The 12,448-nt window shown below is 37.5% G+C and overlaps 1 protein-coding gene across 2 annotated transcripts; it reads right to left on the reverse strand.

Moving 5' to 3' along the window:
- Positions 1-1,697: 1,697 nt before the first annotated feature.
- On the reverse strand, positions 1,698-11,516 carry LOC103709722 (putative zinc transporter At3g08650). 2 transcript variants are annotated; one of them, XM_039132966.3, is made up of 6 exons: positions 11,377-11,516; positions 9,527-10,502; positions 5,596-5,880; positions 3,363-3,491; positions 3,051-3,148; positions 1,698-2,889 (listed from the first exon to the last, which is right to left on the reverse strand). In XM_039132966.3, exons 2-6 carry the CDS (start codon positions 9,992-9,994, stop codon positions 2,079-2,081), a joined length of 1,791 nt encoding a protein of 596 aa, XP_038988894.2. In that variant the 5' UTR covers positions 9,995-10,502; positions 11,377-11,516; the 3' UTR covers positions 1,698-2,078. The 2 variants fall into 2 exon arrangements, with proteins under 2 accessions (XP_038988894.2, XP_038988893.2); XM_039132965.3 differs by having other exon boundaries at positions 11,131-11,410.
- Between the last annotated feature and the right edge of the window lie 932 nt (positions 11,517-12,448).

The following is a 12,448-nucleotide window of genomic DNA, read 5'->3' on the forward strand; positions in this document are numbered from 1 at the left end:
TCTTATTTACTGAAATTTCCCAATAAAATCTTTGCTCGACTTACCGGCATGGGCATTTCTCCATTGCTGTTAATCTACAGGAATTGCTCCTTCTCTGGCCAAGGAAATTATTGAGCTCAGGTAAGAATGATGGATCCGTGGCATGGGAGATTTATTGGAGCAGTGATAGGAGGCTTTGCGAGATTGGGTTTGGTGGCTTTCTTTGTCGAGTAATGAGCTATGGGCAAAGAAGGAAAATGGAGCAGATGTATTGGCATAACTTTATGAGATTTATTGCCAAATACAAAGATTAATTGATTATAGAGTTACTAATTTTGTAATCATGTTATGATAAAATTTTCATGTGCATATATTACAGGCACTTTCATGGGACAAAATGAAAAGTTAGAATATTAATATGAAACAAATAAAAACATATCAAACTATAAAATTCATAAACTATAAAGCATTTTTTATTTAAAATTTATAAAATCAACCGACAAGATTTGATAATTTTGATAAGTTGGAACTTAGTTTGATGTAGTTAGAGAAATTTAGAAATCAGCTGCATGGTTGAAGAGCAATTAGTTTTTTTGCACAGATTTTTTTTTTTTTTTTTTTTGGAGAAGGGAAGGGGGAGGGGGTACAGGAGAGCAAGTCAGTTTTAATTTAATGTTCTTGCCGTCAATCAAGCTTACATACTAAAACATTTGGTGAGGTATACTCAGGCAGCCAATTGTGTCCATATGTTTGTGGAGGTTTCTCCATCCCTATTTCATTTTACTTTAAAGATGCTTTAACAGCCAAAACATGTAAAGTCTTTCAGCATCCTCATTGCCCCCTTTGAATTTTCATCACGAAGTGCACCACATAATGAAGCATATAGAAAAGTCTTTAAGCATCCACATTGCTCCCTTTGGATTGGCATCATGAAGTGCACTGGTGCAAGGCAGCTGGGTGATTTTTTTGAGTGATCTTTCTGAGTTACTGTAGTATTGCTCCTGTTTTTCTGAATAGCTCCATGTCATTAGCATAATATAGTTTCCTCAGCTCGGGAGACCTGAAAACTAAAGAAGGTATCAGCAACAACCGGTTTTATTACGGAACAGCTTATGATATTCATATCGATCTATTATACGCCTCTGCATCTAGCATTAGGTAGACCTCATACAATAAATATTCTAATTCTATCGTATATTTTGTTTCATTTGTTCTGACTTTTTTTCTTCTTCTTTTGATATCTCTAAAATGATGAATCTCATTTTTAGGAATTCAGTCGACCGGAATTGAAAATTTCCAATTTTGAGGAGGAAGAGACAAAAGAAAAGAAAAAAATAAACAAGGTCAGGATGCCGATGTCTCACGATGCCACGTAAATAAAAGATTTGCAGGAGGCCCTCCCATTTGGAAGAGCCAAAGTTCATAGCTTTGTTTCCTTCGTATATAAACTACCACATAAGCGAGGCAAACAAAAAAGCTTGGTCATACAACCATTCCATCGAGTATATATTTGCAGCCATTTTTTTTTTCAGGCCGGCCGCCCCATCTTTTTCCCACTTAGCTTAAACAGTCCGGAATAAGGTTATTCCATTTAAAAGCTTTACTCCTAACTAGTTGTTTTGTGTTATATTATTTAGCAGCCAAACAAAAGATGCACAGCTTGTCAGACTCAGATCATTGCTGCAATCTCGCCATAAGCACAACAAACAAGAATGTGATTTCCACCAAACAAGAGAAATTAACTCTTTACATTCAATTAAATTTACAGAAGACACTTGGATCAAAGTAGCTTGTTTTGTGTTTGATGTCCTGTCACTACCATTACAAAAGCCTCGGTATATGCCGCACTCCACCCAAATCCATCCTGAAATTCCATTCTATTGATCCAAAAAACTACAGAGATTCTTGGCCACTGATGGAACTACTGTATTTACCTACATGATCAACTTAATGAGAACTTTCTATTCCTAATATTTTCAGCCTCTCTAGGCCTGTGTTTCACCCTCCAGACTGTAGGCTTCCAAAGCAATCAGGTGGCCGATACAAAGCTGTGCACAAGTGCACCCATAGTACAAGAACAAAAAGAATTCAGTCCACATCTATGTGACAGCCTCTGGTGCTGAATTGCAGTAGGGCGTATGCAGGCAAACCAACCTGGTGGATGTTAAACACGAGCAGGCAAATCCGAGACCCATCAGAAGCCCATAGGTGCTCTTCCTTGTGTCCAACTTCAGCGCCCGCTGGAAAACAGTGCCAAAGCTAGGAAGCATCGTTCCACATGCAAGAACCATCCAATAATCAAGTCCATTGTAGTCGATGCCTGCGAGTATAGCTCCAATGGCAGAGATAGGGCTCGCAAATCCAGTCAAGGCAGCAGCTGCTAAGGCTCCCCGCCAGCTGTCGGTAGCGCCAAAGATGCAGCCTGCAACAGCTGCACCTCGTGGCAGCCCATGTAGCGAAACTGGTAGAACCATGTGTCTGCCAAGCCCATAAGCCTTTGGGGCTGCCACACCTAGAGCAAGCCCCTCTGCTAGGGCATGCAGGATGATGGCCCCGCATGCAAAGAATGATTGAAGAGTAAGGGCACTCACTGAAAGACCAGAAGATGCAAGGTCATTGACAGAAGTCTTCTTGCGAGGAGCCACCCTTAAGATGCTAGCTGTGAACATGCGATATAAGGCAGAACCGGCGATGAGCAACAATGTTAGGGTAAAGAACCCCATCTTTGAAGACACTAGAAGCTGTAGGGGCCTCCATGCAGCAAGAAGAAATGCAATGCCAGAGGCCACGCCTGTGAGAAGAGAATGTTGCAGCAAGAAGGCAAGAGAAAAAGTGACGAGGATAATTCCACCAAGCAATGGCCCAAGACCAAATAGTAGTGATACTAAAAAGCCAGAGGCATCCTCTGAGCTGCAACACAAATCAAACAGATTTTGGATAGAACCAAAGGCTCGTGCAAGAAAACACTCACATATATTCAAAAAAGGATAAGTTTTCAAGTTTCTCTATATTGGATTTAGCGACAATCTTTTTTTTAAAAAAATGTGGATAGAAAAATAATAGGAACTTACTTGTAGCCATGGCTAAAACTCTGGAGTGTTGTGCTCAGGGTTTCCATAAATGCTATGGCCAGCGTGCCTGCAGAAGCAACTTGAGGAGGAGTTGCTTCCTGAAAAAGAGAAAGCAAATTATCATGACACATGAAACCAAGTGAAGAAGCATAATGCATGGAGAACTCATAGCAAGATAAGTAGCACACAATAGTTTTCAATGATCATGAAATGCATGTGTTCCTGCAACTTTGAACAAAACTTTGTCATGCACATCTATTTTTACTTTATGCTGCGCATAAAGATAAATGTACTGATCAGTTAAATAATTACCTTAAAAGCATCAGGAAGAACCTCTGCTATCACCATCCAGATCATGCACCCAGCAGCAAAGCCCGTACAAAAAGGAAGTACCTTGTGGAATGCATCAGCACAAAGGAACGAAGGGACAGCCACAATGGGCTAGAATAAAGCAAGAAGTCCAATGGCCATTAACGAGAATATTGCAGAAAACATAGAAACAGAAACATAAAAAAGTTTCAAATCTTTAGTCATTGCATGTCCATCACTTTTATTTTTCCTTCCACTAGGAAGCAGAATAGATGTAATGCAAGTTGGTATATTAAACACATTTTCAAGTATGTTTATCGTTTAAAATTGAAGTAGCCCAAACAATATCCAATATCCAGGTAAAAAATATGATTTGATTAAAAGATTTGTAAATTTAGTGCAAAAGTTATCATCTTTAAGAGTAATAATTACAATTTGGAGGCCTTTGTCATGTGTTGATAGAATTCCTCAAATGCCAGCAGGATTTCAAAGCAGAAAGAAATAGATATGTCTAAAGCAACAAAAGAGGCAGGTGTAACAGGATTTCTAACAACAAAAAAAAGGCAGAATTCTAATTGACATAAGCAATTAGATAGGTGGTTCCCATATAACAGAGGGAAAAGAGCGTGAATTCCACAATTAATGGAGATTTTTCTCCTAGAAGCATGTAAAGATTTGTTATTTTCCAAAATGTTGTGAAGTGGAGCATTGGAGCATTGGCTAATATTCAGTAATCAAAAAAATATAGGAGGAAGGAGCCGAGATGAACTTGTGGGGCAACAAAAACAAGAGAAACAAATGAGAAAATCAAAATAAAAAGAGAAGATAAAAAGTGATAGGCATGCACAACCAATAATACGGTCATGTCTTGTGCAATAAACGCTAGCAACGATATCATAAAGCAACAAAACAAGATACGGATACTGATGTTAGAAAAGAGAAGCAACCTGGATCTAAAGAAGTGTCATATTTTTTTTAAAAAAAAAAGTTTTCCTACTAATAGTGTCTCTAGTGTAAATGATTTGAGACCTTGAATATTACTGTACAACAGTGAACTGTTAAAACGTACATGGAACAACTTTTAACTTTCTCTCAGCTAAAGAACTTAGACTATGATAGAACAAAACATAGCCAAAACTGATTGAGCTTGCTTTTTTATGGGCAGTGAAAGCTGGACATGATGTCAACAAAAAAGGAGTTATATCAAGGATAACAATCTACAACGAGGAAGAGATATACATTAAAATATATTTTTTGAAAACAATAAATAGTACAGAAAGAAATATTTACTCTAACCCCAAATTATGGTTTTAATTAATGACCTTAATAACAGTTTCAAGGCATCTTATTTTTGCAACATCATTATCAGTAACAATCCCGACCTATGCGTCACTGTCATAACAATGTTGTAGTGGTCATATTGGCTGTTATCTGGCATTGCAGCTGTTTTATAACCAGACATATTTTGGCCATTTGGCATTCCTTCTTATAGCAGCCTCTTGAAGAAGTGTCGAGATTGAACCCAGGAGGTGGCATCCCCAACTTATTCTCTCAAATATCCATAGCATATACTCACATGCATATATTAAAAATTAGGATATTCTCATGAGTAGAAAATATTCATTATGCAGATAGATGCCAATATATCTTTTAATAATGGCTAAGAATGTCCAATAAAACAGGGTAATACTTTAATTTCAACAAAATAACGTTATTTTAAATTCTTTTATCACTTCTTAGTCATCCTTTCTGACTGTTATGTCTCCATAACATCTTGGAGAATGGCCATTTTGTGAATAATAGTTTGTTGACAAAGAGGACAAGGCTTATAGGTTTATTTGGCTATGATGACAAATATATGATGCCCAGGCTTTTCTGGTCTTGGCATTCTTCATGCTAATTTAATTCCATTTTTAGGGGCAAGCACAAACATACAGCAAAAGGCTTATTATTAAGACAAGTGAAGAATTTATGAAAAGAATGAAGATATAATGATCATCACAGAAAGCACAGAAGACCTGCGCAACACTTGAGAAGATAATGAGGGAAAAAAATTTGGTGAGCAACAATGAAAATGTCAAACTGAAAAAAAAGATAAAAATCACATTCTCCTTTATCCGAGAAAAAAAACGAAAGCTAAAATAGCATAAATGCCATATCTCAGATTTCCAATCAATACATCTAGTTATGCATTGATGGAGGTCCAGTCATAAGCAAAATTATGTAAACAATTTACCTGAGGCAACGATGTAATGAAACTCCACAGCATCGCATTCTGAGGAGAGACCCCACGTGATGAGAGAACCATGCTCACAGCTAAACCTTCAGGTATGTTGTGCACAGCTATTGCCAGCGTAACCAGAAGACCTTGAGAAAGCCCTTTTGAGCCAGCAAAGGATACCCCAACACCCGAACCCTCCCCAAAGGAATGAAGGGTCATTATTCCGACTACAAGTATAACTTTACTTGCATCAGCACCTTTTATGTCCAGCATGCTTACTTCCCCATACTGCTCAAGAAACTGCACAGAAAGAATTATCATTATTTTAGCACATATATTGATAAACAATCCAAACCTAATGACAAAGAAAAGTTTGCATTTAGGAATTGTTTGTAATATAATGAGCAGTGGACCAGATACTGACAAACATGATGCAGGTCATATTGTCTTGGAAATATGATCACCAACAACAGGCACTTTGAAAAGGAAAATTTAAATACAGCTCCATCTAATTCATACAGAAAAGATAACAGACAACTTACTAAAGCAGAAGCTTAATGATGCTTGATAAAGGTGCTCTAAAGATGTAGAATTTTATTTCACATTCCATGCCCCATTAGAGACACTAGTGCTTACCAAGAATATATACATATCCACAGAATATATATATATATATATATATATGTGTGTGTGTGTGTGTGTGTGTGTGCATTTATGTATGTATGTATGTAATTTTTTAAATCAGTTGAACTTGTGACATCAGAGTCCTAGTATAGATTAACGATGCTCATTCCATTAAGTGCTTCTTCTATGGGTAATCATGTAACCACAAAGGCTTTTACAAGTGATACAAGATTTAAGCGTTGATGTAACCCTTTTGAGTTTATTACTTTGTTCTCTAGTTAATGATTAACTTGATGAAAATCCTTTTAAATGGAAAGAGAGTGAATTACTCCTATTCCAATCCAAAGTTCGCCATCTCGGTACCAGACCCCGTACCGGTGCCACACTAGCACAATGTCGGTACAGTATGGTACAAAATTTTTTTGATGTACCGAATGTCGATATGCCACCCATATCGGATACCGATATTAAACTAGTACGGTACGGTATGCCCCGTATCATCCAGTTCGGACCAGTACGATGTACCATATTTCAGTCTCTCTGTTTATGTACTTAAATGATATAAAGTCTCCATAACCGGTTAATCCTTCTGACACCCGTCGTTTCTGAACCTTCTGAGCAGAATATCATCTTGGAGAATGCTGGGAAAAAATTCTCAACCCACACTTCACTGGTTGAGACTTGAAAGATCACATAGTGTGAAAGTAGCAAAAACATATCTTTCTTCATCTTCTAACAAGAAAATAGACATACGTCCTTGTGTTACAACAAATAACAAAAGAGGGTTGCATAGATGAAAGGGAACAAGCTAATCCATCAGTCCACAGAATTTCTGTTTGCTTATAACTAGCTGAAAGCATCAACATGGGTAAAATGCAGTAACACAGTTTCCTTTCCTTGAAGAGGTTATAATTCCCATACTAATCAGGAGCTCATGAGGCATATTTAACATGAAGGTCGTCAAGTCCTGTTAACAAGATGCAAGGCAACTAATGATCACGAGATAAAGACGATCAAACTTAACGATTATCAAATTAAGAAGCAAGAACATATTTCTTCGGGGAATTGAATGTGGAGGCCATTTAATCCAATAATATGATCAAGGTAAGTAGAACCGGTACTAACAAACATATTGGCTAGTGACTAGAACGGTATGGCACTAGTTACCAAACCACAGCATACCAGAACTACAAGGAGGGAGAGAGATAGGGCCGAAGAGGAAGGAGAGGGAGGAAGAAAAAGAAGGAGATAAAGCGAGAGGCAGAGAGAGAGGACTCACTTGGCCGAGCTTCACGATGAGGGAGAAAAGCCAGAGAGAGGCCGGATCCATAGTCGGCATCACCATCGCCACAACCCATCATGGTCCCCCCATTATAGAATCGTCGTCCAAAGAGGATCGGGGCCATCATCCAGCCCTAGGCACCCCAGAAACCCTAGAATCCCACCGGAATGGGTAGGGAGGATCGGGATGAGAATAGGGAGGCAATGGAAGGATAGGGAGGCAATGGAAGGAGAGAGGGAAGAGATTGGATTTGGGGAAGAGAATGGTGAGAGATTGGAGAGGGGAGGAGGTAAGGAGGGGGATGGAGGAGGCGAGAGGAGAAAAGAGAGGAGAGGCAAGGGTTTCAAAGGATCCTTAAGGAGGAACTTATTGTTTCGAAGAGAGGCCTTGAACCGTGCTAACAACCGACTAGTCCGGTTCGGTACGCCCCAAAATGGCCAGGTTGGCACGCTTCAAACCGGCTGGTTCAGCATGGTTCAACAATCTTTGATATCGATAATCATAATTAAGCCTTTTGATAATAGTGAGCCAATATTGTTAAATCTTTTTTTATTCATTTATCAATTTTATCCATTCACATATATTACATTCCACATTACCATGATGATGTCAAGCTTGAACAAGAAAAATTGAAAGGTTTGATTTCATGCTAAAACCTACTCGCAAATAAGCCTTTCAAATTATGTATAAATCTTAATTGTTGCATTTAGTTTTGGCTAAAACCAAGGCATTCTATGTAAGAATTGCTGTGTTGCATGATTCCATTATCATGAGAGCAAGGTTTGCCTAAAGACTCACTGTTTGTGGGCAAGCGTTACTTATGTTGTTTCCGTTTAATTGACATGCCACAAGTTAGCCTAAATAACGTTGAAAATATCCAAGAAATTAACTCACTGTACCGTGGAAATGATGTTACATGGCAACACCAAATTGTAGAGGCATGAAAAACAATGCTTGCCGCATCCAATGAAAAAAGGGTGTGGGAGCAAGAAGAATAATTTTAGAAATGAAGTTTACAAGGTGAAGATTCAAATGACATGTATAAATCATAGGCTAATTACTATCAAGTTGGAAGAAGAAAAGAGATAAATAACACTATAATATGTATGAAGCCCATAAGGCAGGAGCAAAATGATAGCTTCATTCACAGAAAATAGATGTACTGAAGCAAATATACGATCAAGTAAATTAGATGCCTAGAGAGGGTGAATATGGTAAAGAAGGTAAAGAAAGTAAAGAAAGTAATAGTAAAAGATGTGCGAAGATACATGGTGGACAAAGGTATGAATGTCAGAAGAAAATCAGGATTCAATCTTTGAGTTTGCAGCAATATATGATCTCATAATAGCAAAACAGAAAGGAACACATTTATTGATTTAGAAGTGGATTTAATGTCACAGAAATATTCCTTCGGACAACTGAAGAGCTCTATAAATACAAAGATTGTAAAATGATGCCTACACAAAAGGGCAACATGGAAAAAGGGATGAGTTTATTTCGAAGTTGGGTAGCATTAAGATTGTTTCAATTTGAATTCCTGAGAGATCTAGATAAAAGCAACACACACATAGAGAAGGCTGGTGATGGAAAATTGACCACTCCAAGGTGATTAAGTGAAAAATCAAAGTCAACGATTCTAAAGAATAACACAGAAGTCTTTAAAATAGATTTGAAACAATATAAACATAAACTGGTTAAGCTAAGTGCACAGCTTATGATGATCTAGGTTAACTAATAAGGAAAGAAACTTGTGAATTGACTAAGATAAGACAGAAGACGAATAAAGAGACCAGATTAGGAAAAGTACATGTGACTATATCAAAAGAGGCACAGGAAAAACATGGATGCTAAGATGTGGAGGAGAAGTCAAACCAGTTAGAAGTAATAAAAATGCCCAAGTGACAATGTCTGGAAAAAATTTGTAAGAAAATAATAATAATAATAATAATAATCCATGCACATTTGTTGAAATGAAGAACAATATGCAACATCATTTATTACGCAGGAAGAAAGGCATGAAGGGATAAGAAGATCATATACCTTCTTACAAAGCCAAATGAAAATCCCCCCACTCAAAATTCCAATAACAACCCAGTTTCCACTGCCATGGATCTGTCCTTCTTGCACTAGGTCAAAGCTAGCAGCCAACATCACTCCGGCGGCCAACCCATTGCATACACCTGCCCATTGTGGCTCTAACTCCACAAAGAAAAACAGAATTGCGCCCAAGGCTGTTGCTGCAGCCATGGCAAGAGTAAGCCATGCAACTGTAGAAACTGAAACTCTGGTATTAGCAGCTTTCCTCTCACCAAACCCTTGAAAACTATCCTCAGAGGTACCAAATTCGGCTTCTCTGCCAGTTCCATCTATAACTGCACTTTCTAAGTTCCTATGAGGAGCTTTCCGAGAGCTCCAGATGAATTGTTTCTCAGATTCTGCAATGGCAGAACCATGCAGTAAAACAAATACTAGAAAGAATGGTAGGAGGATTCTTGGCCTTGAGGCCATCTATTCAAATAATTTTCAACATCAATGCATCCAACCCTGCTTTTGCCTGAAACAGGTTAGATCTACCAGTCCATATACAGCTAGAAAACAGAAAATGCTTGTTCTTGTATCCAACTCCGAGGTTCATATAATGCTGCAATTTTTTTAGCAACTAACCTTTCAGAATGCACCGGGTTGTATATGAATCACTAAGAAATCTTTAACATGGTATGTTGCAACTCAAAGATGTAGTGTTGGCATCGGCAAGTCCCTCCTCTGATTCACTGTTTCCCATATAAACTACAGATTAGATGTAGTGTTGGCATCAGCAAGTCCCTCCTCTGATTGACTGTTTCCTATATTAACTGCAGATTATACGTCGATATACACAAAACCAGATATTCTAAAACAATGGTCCATAAGCACTTGTGGAATGTGGTGCAACTGATCCTTCCATTCAAAAGGACAGACAACACCCAGTGAGATATTTGAGTGTCACATCAAGTGTAGCATCTCAGATGAATCAACACTGTACCATCAAAACATACAGAGATCAGATTATACTTCCATGAACTCATTGAATTACAATATATTCAAGATCAAATAAAGCAAAATTAAGAACTTAATAGAATCATATGGAAAAAAATCTATTTAAAAAGAAGCAGCTATTATGAACAAGAAGAACAGATATTCAGAACCAGGAGACTCCAAATCAGTTCCCGCAGCTAAATTAAGTGGCATACGACCAAAGTTCCAATCTGATGAAGGATTAAAATACAACTAATATATAGATCTATAGTTTTTATCTAATAAAAATCCCAGACTTGATAATTATCAGGAATAGCAAATGGGGGTTTGTTGAATGCGTGATACATTGACTGAAATATTGTTTTTTATATAAAAATATCTCATCAAAATCCCTTTTTCTCCCTTTACACCATTCATTAACATGCCTTACCGGTTCAAATTCGAGTTGCCTGACAGAATGCAAACAAAGGGATTCTGATCGCACATTCAACAAAAAAGGAAAACAAAGGAAGGGGAAAACCCTCTATGTCTCTTTCTACCAAAAGAAAGATCTATTAAAAACTACTTTCCAACTAGCTAACCTAGAACAAAGACAAATTTCATTCCAGAACCCTAATCTCGCCAATTACCTCCAATTGGCTCCAAGATTCCCAAAAATCCAAGGAAATCCAACCCATTGACGGAATTAGGGCTGCAGATAGAACCACCGACGCGATCCCCACCAAATTTTTCGAAAAACAAATAAGATTGCGAAGAAAGCCGGGATCCAGGACTTCACGTACAAGGGGAGAGGGAGAAATCTTGTGGACGAATAAACCCTAATCTTTCATCAGTAGTTGGTAAAAAAGGAAAATAGCAATTTAAAATACTTTTACCAAAAAAAAACAGTGGTGGTTGTCATCCTCATCCGAGATCTGGTCCGATATATCGTTTTATATCTATGTCGGCCGCTAATCCGTACGCTATGTGGAATATTAGATCTCAAATGATATGAACTCAAACTCCGTACTATATGAGATGGCAATTGACCAATATGGGGTCGGGTTTGAATTCTAACTCCGTCCAGAGACCGACAACGCTTAAGTACGAACATAATCGGATATACCAGCTGGCTGGCAATGCTGATTTGAAGTGGACATGGGATCAACTTAGCTAATATCTACCGGCCAAAGCTCCCAAGATAAAAGCTCTATTACTTACAGCAATGACTATCAGATCCTAAGCCCACTTAGCTTTTTATTGTTTGGAAGAGAGAGAAGATATGGTAATAGTTGGCGGAGGGACAAACAAGGACAACAAAGGATGAAAGTGGACTGAATAATATCCATCCGAATCTATTTGGATATAAATAGAAATTTGAACATCTGCCTAATATTTATATCCGTATTCATATCCGTCTAAAAAAAATAGATATGGATGTCAATCGACAACTATTCAATCCATAGCTAAATATCTGATTCCATTTATAACTCTATTTAATTTTATATGACATTCATATACTTTTAATAAAAATAAATGACCATACTAATTTACTATTAATTTGATTTATCATTTACTTATTAATATCTTTGATTTTGTGGTCATAAAATTTAATTATTCGATTTATATTCGTATTTATATCTATATTTTTGATATATATTTTGTATCTGTATCCGTTTAAAACAAATATAGGTGTGAATTTTTGCATCCGACTAATATCTGTATTCATATCTGTATTCGTCGAATAAAACAAATATGAATATGGATATGCTAGCATCTGATTTATATTCGATCTGATTTCAGCCTTACTTTGAGAAAGAGATAAGCTCGTGATTTTATAAGAGGAGAGTGGAATGAGGAGAGGAGATTTTATCATTGCCCGTGAAGAGGGTTGAACAAGCAGAGAAGAAACACATTGGCATCGTATAAAAAATAGAAAGGATGGGAGGTCCATAGAGGAGGCAATAT

Source organism: Phoenix dactylifera, chromosome 17 (assembly GCF_051530095.1).
Source record: "Phoenix dactylifera cultivar Ajwa chromosome 17, Ajwa_hap1_PhDact_Kaust_v1.1, whole genome shotgun sequence".
Classification (NCBI taxonomy): domain Eukaryota; kingdom Viridiplantae; phylum Streptophyta; class Magnoliopsida; order Arecales; family Arecaceae; genus Phoenix; species Phoenix dactylifera.

Coding starts and splice junctions, on each gene's coding strand:
- LOC103709722 (XM_039132966.3), bottom strand. CDS start 9,994: ATGGCCTCAAGGCCAAGAATCCTCCTACCATTCTTTCTAGTATTTGTT. Junction 5,881..9,526: donor TCATTTGGCTTTGTAAGAAG/GTATATGATCTT, acceptor CTTTCTGTGCAG/TTTCTTGAGCAGTATGGGGA. Junction 2,890..3,050: donor AGTTTTAGCCATGGCTACAA/GTAAGTTCCTAT, acceptor TTTGTGTTGCAG/CTCAGAGGATGCCTCTGGCT.